The sequence below is a fragment of the Pseudopodoces humilis genome, chromosome 4, assembly GCF_049639895.1.
Source record: "Pseudopodoces humilis isolate 2021_Gansu_Grassland_sample_001 chromosome 4, ASM4963989v1, whole genome shotgun sequence".
Lineage (NCBI taxonomy): Eukaryota > Metazoa > Chordata > Aves > Passeriformes > Paridae > Pseudopodoces > Pseudopodoces humilis.
In genome coordinates, this window is record NC_142203.1 from 53,621,690 (window position 1) to 53,643,935 (window position 22,246).

The 22,246-nt window shown below is 39.8% G+C and overlaps 1 protein-coding gene across 6 annotated transcripts in view; it reads left to right on the top strand.

Annotated features, from left to right (window-relative positions):
- Positions 1 to 22,246, top strand: part of IQGAP2 (IQ motif containing GTPase activating protein 2) — a 124,810-nt gene that overhangs the window by 57,596 nt on the left and 44,968 nt on the right. For 2 of the 6 annotated variants that reach the window (XM_014261060.2, XM_014261061.2), the window contains exons 3-9: positions 7,236 to 7,392; positions 8,558 to 8,635; positions 10,383 to 10,459; positions 14,974 to 15,041; positions 15,409 to 15,522; positions 19,281 to 19,462; positions 20,025 to 20,112. In XM_014261060.2, coding sequence (XP_014116535.1) covers positions 7,236 to 7,392; positions 8,558 to 8,635; positions 10,383 to 10,459; positions 14,974 to 15,041; positions 15,409 to 15,522; positions 19,281 to 19,462; positions 20,025 to 20,112 — 764 coding nt within the window. Of the gene's footprint in view, positions 1 to 7,235; positions 7,393 to 8,557; positions 8,636 to 10,382; positions 10,460 to 14,973; positions 15,042 to 15,408; positions 15,523 to 19,280; positions 19,463 to 20,024; positions 20,113 to 20,675; positions 20,840 to 21,370; positions 21,459 to 22,246 lie in introns of all 6 variants that reach the window. The other 4 variants (XM_005532506.3, XM_005532508.3, XM_014261058.2 and 1 more) reach the window with 3 other exon arrangements.

The window sequence follows — 22,246 nt, forward strand, 5'->3', positions numbered from 1 at the left end:
TACTTGCTGTGGTTGATCAGTCTCCACCACCATGGTGAGCTCCCTTCCTGGCACTGCCCTTTCTACTGCCTCTTCAGTTTCCTTCTCCAGACCTTGGCAGCCTGGAGCTGGGCCAAGAGCAGGGAGAAAAGATGAGGTATCTCTGTGGCCATCAGCCTGGGCGCTGTTGACCCCCCACTCAAGCACCATTATCTCGAACAGCAGTCCTGGAGTTTGTGGTCGATACCCGGCGCTAAACCTTAATGTCTCTGCAAACAGACAAGGCAGCAAAACAAAGCCTTGCTGATGGCTAAGATTGAGGGCTGTCCTGCAACACATGCACGATGTGTTGCTGTTGTCAGCTTTGGTGTTGGTGGAGAGTCTCTAAGTCTTTTCTCCACCAAAATACTGCTGAGTAAACAGGACTTGGCTGCTGCTGGGGCAGTCTTCAATGGCCATGGGGCCTCGTCAGGGCTCCAGAGCCAGCTTCCTGAGCAGCACCTTGCCTTGTGGACTTTAATCACTGATTAACCCACATAAAGGGTGGCTGGAATAAAACAGATTAAATCAGCACACAGTATCTGTGCTGCCATCTTGTGCACCAGAATTTTATAACACCTATAAGATTATTTTGTAAATATGGCAGTGTTGTCATGGCAGCAGAAATCTGGTGTGGAAAAATGTTGCTGACATGATTTATTGCTAGTTTAGTGTGCTGTGCAGGTCAGGCAAGGCGTCACTGCTCCTAGCTTCTGCTTAGCTGAATTGAATATGAAATGCATCAGAAGGGCTTTGATCAGGGAAATGAATGTCGCAACAAACCTCCTGCTGGCACGCACAGCTCAACTAAATGCACAAATGTGCAGTGAGATCTGTATTGTTTTAACATTTATACACTAAGAATCTACACACGAATGTTTCATAGTTTTCAGTGTAGCTCTTGCTGTAAGTCAGTATCCTCCTTGGTGAAATCATGATTGTAGAAAGTTGAGATGCTGTTAAATCTAACACTAGCTGGAGACTCAAAGATATGCAGCTTTGAATTTGATCCGACTTATGGAAGTATACAAAAATTGACAACTACAAGTTTATCCAAAATTTCTTACTTAAGGATTTGACATTTTCTTTATGTGCTGAAGTTCTGAGGCCTTGTGTAACCAAATGATTCATGGTGTCCTGCATGTTGCTGCCTTCATGTTGCTTCCTGTATGTAACATGAGAGAACTGGTGACTGGGGTGACCTGTATCACACCTTCCTTCACCCTACTGCTAAGGTGACTCACAATCACAAAATTTCATTTCTTTCAGACAAGGTAAGTTCTTAGAATGGGTAAAACTTTAGATGCAGTAGAGACTCTCTGGAGTATGAATCTAGAACCTCAAATTTAGAAGCTGGTGTTTCCAGGGTGTCTGGCTCCAGGAGTAAGTTGGCATCAGAGAACTGTAGCTCTGACTTAAGTTAAGGCTCCCGTCTGTAAGAAAGGTTTGGGGCTGAATGTACCAGAACATGAGAGGGGAAAAAAGGGTGTGAAGAAATCAGTTTTTAGCTACCCACTCGACTCTCCACAGCCTCAAAGTCAAGCCTCCAAAGCTGCGCACTTTTTTATACAACTAATAGTTTTTGCTGTGACGGTATTCAAATTTTATGTATCTATTTTCATGGAATGGCTGGAAGCTTTACATGCTTTTCCTCTGGAAGTAGCCTGTGGTTGTTTGTGAGAAAAACTTTTTCTAAATTTTCTGCTTTAGGAGATGTATCATATTAAAGCTTGCAGTATAATGAGAACAAATTCCAAAGTTAACATACAGGTTTTCCTTATAAACAAATCAACATTACCACCACCCCACTACTCAGCCAAGGAACACACCCAGGTTGCTTTGGCTGCTGTCACCCTCCTTTATAAAACAATATTTAAGGGAATGTTGGCAGATAAAAGAGAATTGTATTTTTTTAAGCAAATTAAAATTTAAGAGCTGAGATTTCTTAACAAATCTGTAGATTCAGAAACTAGAGACATAAGAGTGTGGAATTTTAAATTATTACTTCAGAACTGAATTTCAGACAGTTGTGTATTTCTGAATACCTCCAAGTAAAAGTTTTGATTTAAACCACTTCCACCACTTCACAAACATTTAAAGATAGAATCTAACATTTTGCTTCGGGTCTCATTGTGTTTACTATTTTCTAGCAAAAAGATTTTTTTCTTGGGAACAAATTAGCCACACTGTACTCTCTAGGCCTCTGTCTCACTTGTGCTGAGCTAGGTTGAAAGGCTGTAGTTGTGAGCAAGGGAGGTAATAAGCGAGTGGTAACTTATGTTTGTCTTCACTACCCTTTTCCACAGCAGCATGCTGTGTTTTGAGCTTTGGCTTTGGAGTCCCATCTTTTCTTTTTTGAAGGTCTGCTTCCCACAAACAAACCTGATGCCTTTGGATCCACATGTTGTGGCATAAATCTGAAAGGGCAGGGCAGCAAAAGTATAAATTTTACTTGCACAATTGTGTGCTAAATGTGATGGTCTTTGGGTGGGTTGTACAACATATCCTCTTTTCTCTGCTGAACATTGACTCTAGCATCTCCAGTCTCCTGACCAGTGTTTGTGCTTTGCTGACCACACAGGCTGTCACTGACAACTCCATAACTGGTTGAGTTCATAGCACAGCACTGCTGCTTCCAGTTCCCTTAACCTTGCCTTGAATGAGATTCAGCAGGGGGATTTTGTTTTAAAATGCAGTCTAAGCTAATTTTACTGCTGCTGTTTTCACTCAGTGATGGAATGGTTAAAGCTGGGAGGGACCACAGTCAGTCATCTGGTCCAACTTCCCTGCTCAGGCAGGGTCATCCCAGAGTACATTGTACGGTATCAAGTCCAGCCAGTCCTCGAATACCTCCAGTGAGGGAGACTTCACGACCTCTCTGGGCAATCTGTTCCAGTACATGGTCAAATGTGGAAACTGACTCTCCTGGTGAGTGGCTTGCTGTTTGCTGCTCTTCAGTCTGGTGTAGAAGTCATCACTGTTGTCTCGCTGGAAATTCACTGCTGAACAGCTCTGCTGGATTGTCAAGAGTTAAAACAGAACTGAGCAAAGCAAAAGGGAATTGTACCTCAATACCCATTCCTAGTGACTCTCTAGTGCTATGTATTGGAACTGAAGCTTTGGAGATTTATTTTCATTGATTGGTTTGCTTTTTTGTCTAAGGCAAGTCCTTTGTTTCTGTGTTGGCAAGTACTGCAATACTATGAAAATCAAAGTGGACTGTACTTATGCATTCCCAAGTACCTATCTTTAGGAAAATACCTGCTTATGCATGTTTTATCCAAACAGTAAGACAATAACTGGCATAGGTAACTCTGTAGGACTGTTCAAATGATTGTTAACTTTCGGTGGTACTACCCAGAACTTTAGTGATACTATATGCTTTACTCTGCTTCCTGAGGCTGACTTTCGTCCCTCCACCATGGAGCAGGGTTTGGGTTTAGCTTAAATGAGTGACCAAATAAGGCATCATATTCACCATTGTGTCCATTTTTTGTCCATTTTGTCCATTTACCTCAGTCGGTAAGCTGAGGCTGTTAAAAGTACAGTTATGGCATGATATTGTTAAAAAAGGAAGGTAGAACTGCATGTGCACACTTGATAGCTGTAATAGCCTTAGTCTGCAAGCTTCATTCTGAAGGAAAATATACTGTTTAAGAATGAGTTATGGGCCCCTCATCATATGTACCAATGATATTAACAACTTTTTCTGGGCAGCAGTTTCTGCAACAGATTTGAAGGTGATGCTGATGATGCAGTTCTTTGTGCTCAGGAAAACAGTGGGTGAGTCAAAAGCAATGCTACTTCTTTAGCCTTGAAGCAAAATAAATTGCTTCAAAGCTATCTATAAATCCTTACTGTCACGTGGATATTCTCTGTTTCACTTAACGAAACAGAAGTAGAAGCATTTCTGGTTTTCTCAGTCCAGTCTACTCCTGCTGACTGTATCATGTCATATAATAACCTTCATAAACTCACCAAACTATGTCTTAAAAGCAGAACCTCACAAGGTTGGAAGTAATGGTTCTTTCTGTTTAAAACCACAATTGCCTTTTAACTGAATCAGTGTAAAGGGAACAAAACTGTAACTGCAAGAAGCATTGGGGAGAAAAGTGCTATAGATATGCTGGATGACAGGAAGCTCACCATGACCCAGCCATGGGCACTCCCAGCCCAGAGAGCCAAACATGTCCTGGGCTGCATCCAGAGCAGCGTGGGCAGCAGGGCCAGGGAGGGGATTCTGCCCCTCTGCTCTGCTCTGCTGAGACCCCACATGCAGGGCTGCATCAGCTCTGGGGTGCAGCACAGGAAAGATGTGACCTAGTCCAGTAGGTCCCAGAAGAGAGTTACAAAATTCATGGAAGCTGGACCACCTCTTCTGTGGGGACAGGTGAGAGAGTTGGAGTTGCTCAGCCTGGAGAAGAGAACGCTCTGCAGAATACTTATAGCACCTTCCAGCTGTTTGCATAACTGTATTGCAAAGTTGTTTGTATACTAGCAGGATTTAATTAAAATCCTGGGGTTTTTCCTTTCTCTGATTAAACATGTGCAAAACACAGTAAATCCTTTCACAGTAGATCTCGTTGTAACTAAGTTCTGCAACTTCCAGACATTGGTAAAACATATCTTATATGTAATAGAGCTGTAGCTGTGTTCTCAGTCTTGGACACTGATTACCAAATGCTGTTTGTCGCCCTATTGCAGACCCCTATTTTTTTCTAGAGTAGATATAACTTATAGAGTTTTGGCTATAAATGGAAATTAGCTTTGCACCCTGCAAAGGTCTGCTCCATTTAGTTCTCTCTAGTTTTTCCCCTCTTTTTTCCACTGACTTATTAACATTCTCCTTCTCAAAAGATATTTATTTCCTTGTATACTTATCTGGACTTGTTGGTTTGAGAGTTGTATTCTATATTACCTCTTTTTTTTCTTTCTGCTTTCTTTGCATCCTCATACTTTTTCCTGTTTGTTCCTCAAGGTACTGCATTTACTCGTTAGACACGGTAGTCTCCCTAATTAGAACAGGAGGGTTCCAGATTAATTTTTAAGGCTTATCACCATGCTGGAAAAAACCCACAACAATTTTACTGTTGTTGAATTACAAGAGGTTTGAAAAGCTGAGGACTAGCTTTCACTTTGGATTAGCATCTTATTTAGAGCTCAGAGAATGACTCAGTTTTATATATAAGCAGTAATTTTTTGTACTGGAAAGAAGAAAAGAAACTCTAGGTGGGCATGTGTGTGCATCTTCTTCAAGAACAGTTCCAATGCAGTACCTTGTTGGTGTCCTGGACATTATGATGTTAGAAAAACCCTTTCACAGGAAAACTGAGACTTAGACGTGTAAAGAATCCCAGTGCAAGGTACAAAATTCTGCTCTAGGCACACAGTTCATATCTCTGGAGATGGTCCATTGAACAGCAAAGTCAGCTGTGGCTCATGGTGAATACCTGCTGTGGTTCAAGCTCCTGATGCTTATGTGTACAATCCTTTTTCTAGAAGACACTAGGAAATTTATTTCTAGGAAAATTCTATAGGAAAAGCTAACTGGCTCGGGTAAAAAGCATATTTGCCTGGAAGTACACTTTCTTTATATATTCTTACTTTTCTTTTTTGGAGAAGTCAGGTGTGATGCCTTGGTGAATAAATCTATTTAGTTTATAAAATGCCATTTGGGACCCTTGGCATGGGCCCATAACACGCGATCATGCAGTGCAGGATAAAGCTGGGAAACTCGTCAGGAATATGATTCTCCTCACTAAAGCAGCTTTTATACTGCAGGATGCAGTTCTCCCAATGGCACTTGCTTAGTGCAGTTTTGTGTGATATTGTGGCAGATTTATGGGTGTTGGTTTCCTAAAGAGCTATTTGGGAAGTCTTCAGTGAAACAACTTTCGTATGTCCTGTGACAAATCCAAAAGTGGAATGGATTAGAAGGTTAGCCTAGAGTTTTAATGTGAAACAAAATGATGTAGTGAGCTTTCTTCTTCTACTTGGTGGAGTGAAAACTGGCTCATTTTCAATCTGGATCCAAGATTTCTGGTTTCTGAAGTCATCCCTATGGAGGTGATTTTAGATTTGTAATGCTTTCTCATTTACAGTGACACTGTCTTAGTGACAGTAAGCAAAGTGAAGTAATGTCTTCAACTTTATTCTTGCCCTTCAGCTTTCTTATTTGTATTGATATTAATGTCCTAAAAGCATAGGAGTTTGACTAAGCAAACAAAAAAAAATATACTATGAAGGACTAAACAGATTTAAAGCTCTTGTAATGTGATTTAGCTGCTGGAAATAAGAATAATATTACAGGGCCAAAGCACTTAGACCACCAATGTAAGGAACTTCTGGTCCAGTGATTAAGACACTAATCTTTCTTGGAAGTTCTTTGGAAGCAATTTCTCTTGGCGGCTCAAGATAAACATACTGGATAACATGGTTTCATGTCTGTTTTTTGCCTTCTGAACTGCTTATGTATTCAATTGATACAGTTTTCTGTCTAGTACCATGTCTATCATATCTTAAGTCTAAAATGCGTAACAAGTTTAGCACCTGGGAGGATTTAGTTGCTGTCATTAACAAGAAGCCATGTTTCAATTTACTTACTGCCAGGCAGACCTCAAATGTGTAAATTACACTGGGCTTTCCCACAAAACCCTCACTCATCCCTCTAGCACCACTACTGAGTTTCATGGGTGAGAGTAGAGAGCTCCCATGCAGGAGCAGGATAATCTGCAGGAGTGCTCTGTACTGGCCTGGGCTTTGCTGTGAGGTTGTGTGGCACAGCACATTGGCTACAGGAACCTGCCTCACCCAGAACACTGCTGTCCTTGATGCTTATGAGGTTCAGCACTGGCACAGAAATCATACAGGTTTTTTAAATGCAAGCATCAATAATACACAACATTCCATGTCTTCTTCTAGTGTTCAGCTTAAACTACTGTTTATTCAAAAGCCTAGTACCATTAAAAAAAATTGAGTTAAACTCCTTGGCGTGTGAATACTTCAAAGCATGCTGTTTGCTTATTGATGAGTTACAGTCACAGCTATGACCCACTTTGGTATGCCATGTGAATGAATATGAGAACTTTCTCCTTGGCCCTTGTCCTTCTCTGTTATAATTACATTCTGGTGATGGCATTTAAAGTATGATAGTTGTAGACAAAAGCTGTAACTCATACTAAAACCCAAATAACCATGTTTCTCAAATGTCTCTGTAGATGGATGGAGGTCTGCTTGGACGAAGAGCTGCCCCCAACTACAGAACTGGAAGAAGGCTTAAGAAACGGTGTTTACCTTGCCAAGCTTGCAAAATTCTTTGCACCTAATGTGGTGTCAGACAAAAAGATCTATGATGTGGAGCAGGCACGCTACAAGGTAATAACTTTCTCAGTTCTCTCACCAGGATGACAAAACCCAGTAATGTTTGTCTTCCAGCTCTTAAAGATTTCCAAGCATGGCCGGTTGTGTTTTCTTTTAAGCTTTTTCTTTAAGCTTTCTTTTAAGGCTGTATGGACAAGATGGAGGATGCACAGCTGTAAGAAGCCTGTACAATAAGTTAGAAATATTCTACCCTTAGAAAAAACGTTTCGGTGTTGCTTCAAGTTTTTAAATCTGCACAAATTACACCTCTGGCTCCAAGAAGAACATGAGCTTTGCAAGTTATGAAGTTGTTTCTCATTAGAAATAGAAGTTAAAAGCAATTTGATAACTATTTCAAGCTTCCTTCATTTTGTATGCAAGCATATTTGAAATTCACTTCATTAGATCCATGTGTTTATTTTATCAACAACAAGAAGCAAAAAAACAAGCAACCAGTAAGTGAGCTTAGCTTGTTCCCTATTGCAGGCTTCTGCTAGCTCCAAGAACCTTAATAATACAGAAATATATACACTCATGCACAGTAGTCCCACTATGGAATTCATTATCTCAGCATGTAGAGGGGGCAGAAAAAATTTATGGTTAAGAATTCTAGTTACATTTAAATGCTTCTCTTGAAAATCTCCAAAACTTGTGAGATTCCTTTTTCCTTTTATCCTAAAAGATAACATTGAAAATAAAATAAAAAATACTTCCGCACTTTATTTTTAAACTGCTTGCATACACTTTAAGGGAGGAGAGGGTCAGGTATTCAGGTAGAACTGAAGAGTTCCAAGACTTCCTTATCTGTTCTTAATGGTTAGCGTTGAGCAGTGCTGCTACTTCTGTGTTTTGGTTCCCTGTCTTTGACATGCAGCCTCTACTGCCAAAGAAGGACTTTACTGAAGGACTATATAAATTTCTACTTCAATCGCAGTCCACCCTGATGGGTGCAAATCTGTCTCATGTAATATGAAAGAATGGGCTGAACTCAGTGTAGAGCTGTTGATGTGTTAGGATGCTTCATTAGCAAAATTAAAGCTGTTACACTTTGGTCTCTGGGTTCAAATAAGGGGAAATTCTGTGAATTAAGTTCAAGATATAAAACTGGGAAACAACAGGAGGATCAATAAGTAGATAATCTGTTTAATATGACTTTCATAATCTTCTATGTTTCCAATAGAGATCTGGCCTTCATTTTCGGCACACTGACAACACTGTGCAGTGGTTAAGAGCAATGGAGTCCATTGGTCTGCCTAAGGTAAGCCTTTAAATTTCAGCAAAGAAAGTGTCTCAAATCATTGGCTCACTGAGATCCCCTTTAATCTGCTTGAGCATAAACAGTTCCTTACAGTAAGTCTGCAGGGAAGGGGTAATTCAAAAAACAAGTCTGAGGAGAAGGTAATGGGGAAAGCAATGGGAGTGTCAGTCCTGTGTTGCTGCTGCCAGTGTGTGTGGGCTGAGGCAGGGACACTAGCAGTGTCTGAGCTAGCTCAAACACTTGATATCTTACTGCTAATGCAGTCTCTGGGGGGCCTGCGAGGAACATGGTTTAAAGCAGAAAACTTAAATATTTGCTTCCTTTAGGTTGCCTCTTCGCATCGTGCCTCTTGCTGCCTCTTCCTCTTACTGTACGTCCCAGTTTCTCTGCCTCTACCCTGTTTCCAGACTGTTCTTGCACCCTTCAGTGCATCTGCGTGACTCTGCTGCTGCTCCTCTTCCACCAGCTGCTTTCTTGGGTCACCTCTTACATTTACCTTCCTCCTTGCTGGTCTTCGCTTGTCATCTCCCCCCTCTGCTGCTGTTTCTGGGCACCAGTGAGTCTATTTTGGATGACAATCCTTTAAGAAAGGGCTGTGTGCAAACACCTATGCCGCTTGTTTGTGCATTCTGGCAGCCACACATGGGCAGAGGTGAGCAGTTCCCCACCCCAGGGTGCCTGGGTGCCCTCTGCCTGACTGCTGCCTGAGGCACAGAGGGGGATGCTCAGGCAGCTGCTTGAAGGGCTAAATGGTCAGCTACTGTAGGCAAACTCACTGCAGGTATATAACCCTTTTCAGGTTCTATTTCCTATGACCCAAAAAGGTCACTCATGTCTGCCATCAGAAATGCCAGAGAGATGGGAAGGGGTCCTACCCTTTCCAGGTCAGGTTTTTTTTTTTTTTTTTTAACCCTGTTGAAAAACACAGCTCTTTGTTCAGCTGGCTGGTTTCCACCCTGCCATCCCTCCTCTGAAAGATTGTGTTTCTGTCGCAGAGGATGGTCATAGCCAAAAGCTTTCCCAATTCTCCCTCACAAAGCTGTTTTGAGTAAATGATGAAGAGGGCACTGTGCTCCTGACTTACTCAGTCTGGTCCTATTAACCATGGGACAGTGCAGCCCCGAGTGACCAGTCTGGGCTGGAAGCATGCTGCCAACTCCCACGGTTAACTAAGTCTTTTTATTATATTTTTGTGGAGAAACACTGTTTAGTGACTGGGACCAAGGCCAGGAACAAATTAGTGGTAGAACCAGAACTGGAACTTATGATGTGACTTCTTGGCTAAATTGCTTATTATTCCTCTCTCTAAATATCCTTCTTTGTAAATGATGTATTCACAAAGTTAAGGGTGCTGGCAATTAGAATTATGCATTTTTAAACCATACTTGATAGGTTTGGTTTGTAATGAGGCTTTGCAAATTGTAACTGCATTCCAGGTTTTGGGTGTCTGTAGAGGACAAGGACTACTGGCTGAGCTTATGCCAAAGGACATTTTCTAAAAATCTTGTTGAAATGCTGCCTGCTTATCTTCCTTTTTTCCCTTCTTATTAAGTAGCTTTTATGCTTTATTAAGCTCTTCTTTATGAAAACTACTGATAAAGTTAAAATAACATCAGAAAGGGTGTGATTCATAGCTGTATAAAAGTAACAGCTGAAATTCCGGAAATTTAAGGTATGGTTCTGCAGAGTAAATGTTTCTGCTCAGTAATAAGTCTACTTATTTAACTGTGTGCTCTTTGCTTTCTAGATCTTTTATCCAGAGACTACGGATGTCTATGATAGGAAAAACATCCCTAGGATGATATACTGCATTCACGCTCTGAGGTAACTGCTGACAGGGATAAAAGTTGTAGTAACTGCCAAAGTTAGGAGTGCAAGTCTTGAAATGGCTTTAGGACAACCAGTATATCAAAATCTGTCAGAATTTACAAGTTCATTAGTTTTGAGCTGGAGACAAAAGTTGAACATTGTCACGTCTGTTGGCCAAGTAATTCTCAAAATAGAAATTAAGGACTACTGAATTTAGCATGCACATCCCTCTCTCAATAGTTCACCCCCTTGCAAAATGAATGTAAAATTTCAAAATACATACTTCAACAGAAACCAAACTAACTAACAGAAATTTAGCAAAATATTAGCACAACCATGGAGCAGACATGCTGATCAGAGTGAAAATAATGATGAACTGACATCTTTCTGTCCTCAAACTGGAGCAATTAATTACTGTATTTTGTAGTAATTAATGTAAAAAAACTGATAAATTCTGAAAGATTTCAAAATTCTGAGCAACTCTATTTTTAATGTAAAGTTAGAGAGGCTTTGCCTTCACCACTGAAAGCAGTGATTAAAATTTTTTCCTGCTCCCCCTTAAGGATTTTCTTGATGTTTAGCACAAAAACGTCTGCCCTGTGCTGTCCCTGGTGTGAGGGACAGTGCTGTTGGTACACAGCTCCACCCTCCTCCTGTGACTCTTCTAGTTCATTTCCAGCACATAGACACCTTCCCCTTCAATATTTTTTTGGCACTAAACTTTCAGAGAACGTAATTAACTTGCACCTCAAACTTAATTCTCTGTATCTAATGGTGTTCAAAGCCACATCAGCTGCTCCATGCGTATCAGACAAACTATTCAATTCATGCTTTATTGAAACTTTTTAAGGCTAATCCTGGAAATTATATGTCCACTCTTGAATTCTGGGATGTGCACTCCTCCCCATAAACAGGACTTGCCACTAAAGGTTCACAGTATTTGCTTAACATGCCAGGTGTTCATAGTTGACAACCCAGTATATTTTGCCATCTTTGACAAGAGTTGCCCTTTGAAATTATTGTAGTTGGTGTAATATTAACTGGGAAGTGGCCCCAGGACTGTTTGAGGGTGATTCTTGCCTGTAACTTGGTAGTGCAGTCTGTTCTGACAGCGAGTGTGTGGTCTAAGCTTGAAGTGATTTCCTAAAGAGGATGTGTGGGGCTATAACCTCAGCCCAGGTCAGGCTGACTCAGTGGGCTGTGTGTTGCACAGCTCTGTTATGGGTCAGCTCAAACATTTTGCAGGAGGTGTAATAATACATTTAATTTTTCTAATGTCTGCTCCCTCATGTATATAGGACATTATTAATTGTGGATTGCAATGCTACATAAACAACAAATCATCAAATATCTTCTTAGTATCTGCCTTATCACTGCAATGGCAATAACTCTTATCCTGAACTGAGGTTTACCATTGATTGACTTATGGTAGAAATTTTCCTTTCTCCATATTGGCATGCCCCAGAATTTATGCAGTGCCAAAATTAGTTTGTGTTGTCTCAGCTTTCACTTCCAAGTTTGTCCTCCTTAAATTACTTCTTCTTGATGCGTACCAACACAAAGCTCTAACTCTGTACTTAGTATGTTTTGGGGGGGATTTTTAGTGCTATTATTTTAGAAATGGATTTTTATATGAAATGTGCCATTTCACAATGAAGGAAAATAGGCCTGGAATGCTTTTATTTATGATGCTTTCCCATGAGTTTGTAGGCCCCTGTGCCTGCATCCTGTGCAGGATGTAAGAGCAGAAGAAACAATGATTGGGTTTTATCTATTTCCATACCTTTTCCTAAAATGCATGCCAGAAGTCCTTCACAGAAGTCTTTCAAATCAAACTTCAATCTCAGTGTTAAGTGGCAGCCAAGCTACATTGAAAGCTGTTTGGGAAAGAATAGAATTAAGCACAGGGCACTTTGCCTGGCCAGCAGTGCTCCCAGGTGATTGGCACCAGAGAAATGCTGAGCTGTATATGAAATGTATATTTGACATCTAAAATAATAACATTTTGCAGAGAAAGTCTTGCCTGTTTATTGTTTTGCTGATCTTTTGCTCCTTGAAGATGGATGGAAACTCTAAACATGATGGCTTAAATATAGTTTTAGGATATGTCCTGATTCAAGTCTGAAATTAGGGCCATTGCACTTAAAGCATATGGGATGACTTGTGCTGTCAAATACAACACTGCTATGCCCAGGAAGGAGTGACTTAGCAAAAAATTTCTTATTATATTCCTGTTGAATGTAATTACCTCTTGCTTTCCTCTCACTGAAACACCAATACTTAAAGTGTTGACTAGGACAAAAGCCAGGAAGAAATTAGTGGTAGGACCAGAACTGGAACTTCTGGTTCCAACCTAAAAATTACAAAGGTATAGGTTCCATTGCTTGAACCATTTTTTTTTTTTTTGTGAAAGTAGATTTGCAGTGTTCCTGCACTAAAGGAGTTTAAGAACAGCTTCATTTAAATCAAGATGCTATCAGTGATTCTTCTTCATATATAGCGGTGCTTTGAGATATTTTTTCCCTGAAAAATTTAGTTTTCGAATTATCTTTGCAAGTAGACCACTGCTATATCCTAGACAAACTATTCCTCTAGAAGCTGGAGAACTTCAAAACATTGTTTTCCTAGGAAGCGGCAGAATAACATGCATGCCATAAAAGAAAAAACATGCTATTTTCAGATCTGTTTTCCCCAGCATGTTATACATGAGCTAAGCATAAAACAAGTCCTGGGAACATCTGCCCGATAAGAGATGCAGTTCTGTGTGGGTGATGTTTTCTATTGAAAGGAGCTTCACCTAGGAACTGCTTTCTCCTTTGTTTTTCCCTTGCTCTTGATGCCTTGACTTCACTTTTCTTAACCATAAGGCCCCCTGCTTTTGACTTTGTGTGTTTTCTGAGGTTCAAGTTACACAACAAAAGCATTAAGCAAGCTGTTTCAAGCGAAATTAGATGTTAGCTCAGAGAAGCTTTGTGTCTTTGTGCTCTCTGCTAGACTTGAAGAACATTTCCAGCACCATCTGGTGGTTAATAAGTTTATCCAAACAAAGGAGTGTAGGAAATATCACACATGGTTCAACATCCTTCTGGAAGTGCTGAACAGCAAAAAAAAATAAAAATTCTTTCATGTTCATAGCACTCTTTCGTCTTGTATCTTTTTATTGTGGTGACCCAAAAAAGAGTCAGCACAGTCAGCTGCTGATTTCCATAGCTGTCTGTATGACACCCAGCATTTCACACAGGATTGTGTCCCTGTCTCAGACTTGGAGCAGAATCTTTCTTTACTCAGAAAGACTGGAAGGCAGACCAGGGTAATAGAGGAACCTGGTTCATTACTATAGTCTTGTAGAATCTATGAGTTCTTTCTAATTTAGATTTTAGACAGATTTGAAATGTCAAAATGGCATCAGCAATGATTTTGAGAGGCTGTAAAGGCATGTTGACACACCTGAGATCCTTTGTTGTGTTCATTCGGATGGGGGCAGGACAGAGGAGTAGCTGTGGCAGCATGGAAGATAAATGCTGATTCCATGTGCTCCTAAATACATACAACACCTACAAATACGTGCTTTGAAATCTCATCTCATAATTTGCTAGTAGGAAAAAATCCCCTCTACAACAAAACACAAAAGGGAAATGCTCTTCTCTAGAAACAAAACCCCTAAACCCCAAAGCACTTTTGCAATGAATGATGTTGGGGTGAAGTAAGCTTGAAAAGAGGTGAGAAACAATCCTTTTGGAGGAATGTGTTACTTAAGTATTGCTTTAAAAACGTTTATTTTTTTTATTCTTTCTTGCTTGACTCACTTGTTTATTGAATTTTACTGATAAATTATAGAAACATCAGTCTTTTGTAGATAAATACATGCCTTGTGTTTGGAAGCTACTGAGAAAATATGTATGCATTCAGCTATTTTCTTTCAGATAGCATTCCAGACCTCTAGGAGTGAAGGTATTTTTCATGCTATATTGAAATAAAGGTATTAATTCTTGGGTAGTACATTAAATCAACTTTCTTTTCCAAGAGTAAAATAGCTAAAGACACAAGTATTTTGAGATGGTGTTGGAATGACTTACAGGTCCTTGTTCCTGTACCCTTAGTAACAAGGGTGTCAGTGTTATGTGTTCTTCTGTTAGTAATTACAGGGATATAATTAATGCAAGTCAAATCAGAACATAGATCCAAAGATACCAGCTGTGCTAAAATTTTATTTTCCCCCAGGACTAATTTTTGCATTTCTTTACCTATCTTTCACTGAGGTTTTCTACTTGTTTATACACACCCTGTGACCTGAGATACACTCTCAGTGCCTCTCTCTTAGAGATGCTTCTTGGAAATAAAAGATTTCTCTTTCTGTAAGACTTAAAAACACAGCTTAAAGAAAACTATTGTGTCAGTTTATTTTAATTTCTTTTTGCATATAAGTCAAGTGTTAAAGAACAAGCTTCATAAAAGTGCTTTTCTCTTGTACAGAAAGCAAACAGCCCAACCACATGCAGAATTTTAAAGCCTAATTTTCTTCTTTGCAGCTTATATCTCTTCAAACTAGGACTAGCTCCACAGATCCAGGACCTTCTGGGGAAAGTAGACTTCACAGGTAAAAAGATGCTTATCTAATCATACATTAGATGGTTTTTTTTTACACTGCAAATCTGCTAACATTGTACATATTTTCTATTATGGCCTTTCTCCTCTGACAACATTGTTAGAAACACTGTTACAAATTAAACAGGTGGGAGGCTGCTATTTTTAATGATTGTTGTTCTCAGAAGGATAGGAGGGTGGGAGTTTTCATTGAATACTTGTCATAACTTAGTGTCCTTCAAAATGGGGAGGAAAAAGGCTTAGAAGCCCTGGTCAGAAGCACTTTGAAAAACATTTTTGTAGGTATGGCTATTCATAGGAAATTGTCATGCTTTTGTTCTGATAATATTCTTTTCTTTTTTTTTTTTTTGTCTCAACAGAGGAAGAAATCAGCAACATGCGAAAGGAGCTAGAGAAATATGGTATACAGATGCCATCTTTTAGTAAAATTGGTGGGATTCTGGCCAGTGAATTGTCAGTGGATGAAGCTGCCTGTAAGTGTGACTCTTGTTCAGTAAATATTTCCTTGTTCTCATTCACTTAGTTTGCCACCTCTTAAGAGCTAGAAAGAAAAGCAAACAAATTTTCACTACCACATTGCTTCATTGTTACAAGGTCTCTTCAAAATTTGCAGTCTGAGTTTTTTGGTATCTCCATTGAAAGCAAAGATTTCTCACAGCATTTTGAATGTGTTTAATATTTTGGTAGGTAGTGCTCCTCTAGAATAATGAATTGACCTCTGTGTGTCTGCACCATAAGAGTACACCATGTGAGGCCATGGGAACACAGTGCCTTCTCTGTGCCTCCTCTTTTTGTTTTTTGCCTTGTGCAGTTTTCCTAAAACACCCAAACAGATTGCTGGGAGGACAAATCATTGCTCCAGACAGACAACTCTCTCAGATATGGTGTTGTATGTTTGGAACTTGCCTCCATGGGTAGCTTTCAATCTGTCTGACCACTGGTGTGTGACCCATTGCATAGTAGAACCCTGCTGGAGGGGAGGTCCTGCTGGACAGTTAGGGTTCTTTTGAGTCTGTCTTGAACAGCTTCCATTAAAAAACAGAATTAAATATTTTTTTCTGCTGCTCATGCCTATTCATGTGTAAGTCTGGGTGTTTTTATCTATATCACCCCTTTTCTCTTTTCTTTGCTGCTTTATTCAGCCTTGCAAACTGATTCATGGCATTACTTAGTGTGCTGAAGTTTTCAAAGCCTAACTTAAAAGACACTTGATGTTGATTTGCATTGTCTTTGTTGCATATTTTGAAGCCTTCTTAATAAGAGTATGCTTCACCAAAGCTAACTCTTAAAATGCTGCCTTTTGAAGTAGCAGGAGATTTTTAGTAGATTTTTAGATATTTAGTGACTACCAAGCACTTTTTCAGGGAGCTTCCTCCCCTGAAGATGAAATGGTTCAAGCATCCTTCACTGAAAGCCTTGCTATAGTGTGTAGGGCCTCCTTTAACTTCTGAAGTGTTTTCAGTCTTAGAAAAACAGGGTTTCCTGATGCTGATTCTGTCCTTCTGAGCAAGGATTGTGCTGTAGATTACATTCTCTGCCCCAAGACAGGAAACATCTGCTATGGGAACCCTTATACACTAGTGATGTTGGATAATGGAGATCCTGCCAAAGGAAGGGGTCTACCATCCTTCTTCCTAAGTGGAGTATGCAGAAGGAGATATGAAAGTGGAACAACTGGTGATGTCTCCTACTCAGCTGCCAGCAATAGTATAAATCAGCATGGAAAGTATAAGTTAAAGTGCTTTCACAGAGAGCTTGTTCTGCAAGGAAATCCCTCTGTTATTCCATACTTCCAGACTGCTTTTTCAAGACCAATCAGGCTTCTTACTGTTTCTCTTGATAGGTGGATTTACATCTACCAATATCTGCTTGATTCTTGAGCCTATCTTTTGACTGCTTTTTGCTAGCTCCATCCTTCCTATGTGTTCTGTTATGTGAGGATGTTGGGATCATATACGTATCTAAGGACAGTTTTCTTAGTCCCTTGGAGTGGATATGGATGAACCACAGAATGCCTCAGGTGGGAAGGGACCCATAAGGACAATTGAGCCCAGGTTCCTGATCCTTACAGGATTACCTAATATGAAATCCTACAGCTGAGACCATTGATCAGATGCTTCTTAAATTCTGTCAGGCTTGATGCTGTGACCATTTCCCCAGGGAGCCTGTTCCAGTGACTTACCAACCCCTCAGTGAAAAACCTTTCCTCATGTTCAATGTGAACTTTGTCTTTTCATAAAGTTTAATGGCCAATGAAACCAGTGTGCTTCTCTGCTTGTATCTCCTCCACCATGCTAGCTGCTTGTACTGCCCAGCTGTCTCGTGCTGAGCTGGAGTGAAGCAATTTTAGAACAGCTTTCTGGCATGAAGTCAGTGCTAAGTTCTGAGGGTGTATAGCTTCACTTCATCCTTCATTTGCCCCTGTTGAGTGTTCAGTGATATGACCTGTTGTCTGACTTCCCTAAATTTGTGCACTCCTTTCTTTCCTACAGCCTCAAATTTGAAGCATCTTTGCTTTCTTTCATAAATAGAGAGAAACTGAAGTTTTTCAGACTCAGATATTTAGACCTTCAGTTAAACTTAATCCAAATAACCCCTTTTTACTGCATGCTTGTCACCATTTTAGTAGAACCATGCAGGGCAAAGTAGAAAGTAAGTATTGACAAAGTAAGGAAAGATGGTCATTGTGTTTTCCCTTCACACATGTCCTTGGTGGCATGAAAGTAAATCCTAGGCAAGCTGCTGTGATGATAAATGGGGAGCTGCAATGTTCCTCCTTTGGGATATGATCTAGATAGACATTTATCAGGAATTTTACATTTTGTATAGTAAAGTCTGTAAGATATTTGAGATTAATGTGCCACCAGACAGCCAATGGGTCTCTTTGTGGCATGAAGGTCCAGATAAAGTGCAGCTCTAGTGCAAGTCCTTCATCTAGACTGATCTTGGGGCCAAATGGAAGTTCAGGAAGTAACTGGGAGGGATGTGTTAGCTACTACTCTACACCTAATTCAGCTTTAAGTGGTTTCCATTTGTATACTCATGTGAATTTACTGTGTGAAAAAACACGAGCTTCCATGACTCCTAAATTCTTGAAGTCAACCATTTGTTTACTAGACAAAGTTTTCCTTTTTTCTCAAAGGAAAGGCTTAAGCCGATCGATGGCTGCGATGAGTCCTACGGCACTCTGTTTTCCTGTGTAGTAACATTTTGAGGACCCTGCAAAGCCTGCTGGGTGTGTTTTGCCTCTGTTTGAACTCTGCTGTGCTGTGGCTTTACAGGTGATAGTAGAGACCATTACATCGGTGCATCTCGTGTGCCTAGGGGTTCATGGAGATCTTGATGTGCAAAGAACCACCTCAGGAAGGCTTAAATGTGATGTGCAGGTCTGCATCCTGCCTGGGGGTGGATTTTTTATTTACCTTCTAAATAAAATAGGACTCAAATTATAAAATATAACTGTTTTCTGTCAGTAAAATATTAACTGTGTCATGGTTTAACCCCAGTCAGCAGCCAAGCCCCACCCCACTCACTCCCCAGCCAGGCATGGCTGGAAGGGTGAAAGCTGGAGAACTGGTGGGCTGAGAAAAGGACAGTTTAATAGGGAGAGCAAAGGCAGTGCACATAAGCAAAACAAACCAAGGAATTAATCCAGTGCTTCCCATGAGCAGGCAGGTGTTCAGCCATCTCCAGAGAGTCAGGCCCCATAATGCAAAATTGTTACTTGGGAAGAGAAATGACATCACCACAAATGTCCCCCCCCTTTCCTGCTCCTTTCCCCCACTTCATACACTGAGCTTGGTGCCACACGGTCTGGAGTCTCCCTTTGGTCAGTTTGGGTCACCTGTCCTGGCTCTGTCTCCTCCCAACCTCACAAGCACCCCCAGTCCCCTCACCAGTGTGGCAGTACCAAAAGCAGAAAAGGTCTTGGCTCTGTGCAAACCCTGCTCAGCAATAACAAAAACATCTCTGTGTTATCAACCCTGAGTTCAGCACAAATCCAAATGACAGCCCCATGCCAGCCACTGAGAAGAAAATTAACCCTAACCCAGCTGAAACCAGCACACCCCTGTTTGGCGGAAGGGTGAACAAGAGGAAGCATGGAGTGGAATGTTGAAATCTGTCAATTATTGAACATAAATTCAACGCTCCTTTCAAATAAATTAAAAGAAACAGTGACAGCTTTGACTCTTTTGCTTCCTGAAGCTTAGGACTGTCCTTTCAATTTTAGTGCATGCAGCTGTAATAGCAATCAACGAAGCTGTTGAGAGGGGAGTAGCTGAGCAAACCATCGTGACTCTGAGGAACCCAAATGCAATGTTGCTCAACGTGGATGAGGAGCTGGCACAGGACTATCAGAATGAACTCTTTGATGCGAAAAGGAAGAAAGAATCAAATGCAAGACTCAAGGTAGTGGTGTTTTATTCGTGCCCCAGTACATGTAATTTTTCATGTTTGTTGTCATGCCGCAGCATTAATGTTTTAAAAATTAACTTGATTTTTAAAATTAGTACAATTAAGAAGAAACCTCCACTTTTAAGATAACTAAGAGAAATGATGGCAATGCAATAAGGTAAAAGCAAATTTTATAAGAATATGATTACTGTGACTATGATGCAGCTTCACTTTGCCCAAAGGTTAAATATAGACTAAATAGAAGACAAAATAGTAAAAAATACTAGTTTTTCTTTCTTAATTTACTGCTTAAAAAGTTGTAAATACAGTAATATCATTTTTTGAGTATAAAGTATAATCTCTGCCACAGATATTTAATGTGAAATTATTTGCTGTGTTTTTACATGAGAGCTAATGGTCTCTATGACAAAGTGCTAATTTCCTCAGTTCACTTAGTCAACAAATTGTCTTACAAAAACATTCAGTAAATGCTTCAGCTGATGAAGTTTTAATGAGTGGCTAATAGCTTTTTGCTCTGCAAACTGTTTTGTGTGAACGAGCAAAAATTTTGTTTTCTTAGAATGGCACAATTTCTGATGAAGAGAGAGATGTCTATGAGGAGTTGCTGACACAAGCTGAGATTCAAGGCAATATCAATAAAATAAACAGTAAGCTATTCTGGATCCTCGTGGAAGTATGCACACAATACGTGACCTCCCAGATTCCAGCTGAACACAACTTGAGTCCACCTGAACAAACAAAATATTCCTATGGAAACTTGTAAAATACGCACAAGTGGCTAATATCTGTCTTCAACTGTTTTTGTCATGCTACTCCTGCTCTACTAATCTTTGGGGGGGAGGGGCTAATTTATTTTCGTGATTTTTTGCTGTAAGGATTCCTCAGTTCAGAATCAAATTATTTATTGCCTGCTCTGTTTCTTTACGTTCCTTTTTGTGTGCAGAATACTGTAAATTTTGACCCCCTCTTCTATACAGAACCAAAATTCATTCATAAACTTTTGTTTAGCTGTGGTTGAACTGCTTCCACACAGGCTCTCATAGAGCCAGAGACTCCCTTTGTAGGATTGGACATGAAAGAGATATTTCTCTGCTAGACAGAGATTGCCACCCTATCTGGCTTTTACAAAAAGTGAGATGCTGACAGCAATGGACTTTTTTTTCCCCATGGAAGCCATATTTGCTGTTTATAGGCATTGTTTTCATTTCAGTTCACATAGCTTTAGTCCAAGTGAATGAGGCTATTGACCGGCAAGATGAAGGGGCACTGATGGCAGGTTTGAACCGTCCTGCTCTGAGCCTACTCGATGTTCTGCCACAAAATTCCTCATGGTACCTATTGCAATTGTGTGATTTTAAAGACCAGAAAATGCAGGTAATTGAATTGAACAGGTACTACATGTCAGTTTGCACTTTTTTAGCTGTTTAGTTTTAATCCAGAGAGAAATTGTCTTTACTCTGCCTTTCAGCATCATTTATGAAAAGTTATCTTTAAAATCTTTATAAAGATTTGAGAATAATTGGTGTACAAATCAGCACTGAAGAGCTGCATTTGCTCTGAAGAGCATGATATTCTTGTATTTGCTAAGATGAAAGAAGAAAATCTAAGCTGTAACATGCAGCCCCTAATATTTTGTTTCCAAAATTACTTATAACTTGAGTACAAATAAAAGTAATATTGAATCATTAGCATTAATTTAAAGTACCAATTGGGTTTTAAGGAGAAAATCTATTATTTTAAGCGAGATGAAAATCATAAAGAAAAGATTAATGCTATGTTTAGTGAGCCTTGTATTCGAGGCACAGGTGATAGTATAATCAAATCCCAGTGTACCATCAGCAGACATTATCCCTTATCTCCCATCAAACAAAAACATAACTAAACCTTGTTTTTCTGATCTGTTAGATAGCAGGCATTCCAAATATGCTCGACAAAAGTGAAATACAGAAAGAAGTTAGTGTTGCCAATGCAGAAGCTGAGGCTCACAAGCTTAGTGAGTAACTGTTTTAATACTCTTTACCATCACCATTTAATTACTAATTATGTTAAGATATTTGAGTTCATTTCTTTCACATATGCAAGGTTTCTCAAACTGAAACCATATATGCTGCATTTTACTCTCATAATCTTTCTTCTCAGTGTCACAATTGCCAAGTCACCAATCTGTGCTGCACTGGATGTACTCTTATTGAGATAACAGGTTCGAGCCACTGGCAAGCACAGTGGCAAAGAACTGAAAGCAGTGCATGGCTTGATGGCTTGGAAAAATATTTATCAGTGCAGTATTAATACTCACTTGGGAGCAATGACTGTACTTGTAGAGTTAAGACAGAGGAATGTTTTTCAATCACATTGTAGAAAAAAAGTATTCTCACTTGTAGGCACACTCTCACTTTTAGATAATTTTTAGTTACCTAAATCTATTCTTAGTCTGTTAAGAATGCCACACGACAAAAGTTATAGTTTGTAAAAAAATATAGTTAAAGGGGATCTAAATTTGCAGTGCATGTGTTGCTGCTTTTGACTGGAAACTTCTTTGCTAGGAAGTTAACCTTTGGTTCATCTGCTGTCATTTCATACTGCATCTGGGCATGGCTATTTTGTTTCTGGTACTGTATTCAATGCTTTGAAATCCAGGCTGCTTGCTTTTGTAATGTGCCTTAAAGGCAATATTGTGAGGTCAGCTTGAGTCAGAAGATAAATTTGGCTTTATACCTTAAATGTTAGCCTGTTTCAGATTAGTTAGCCATGGTGAGGAGTACTTTCTCAGAAAGAGTTACC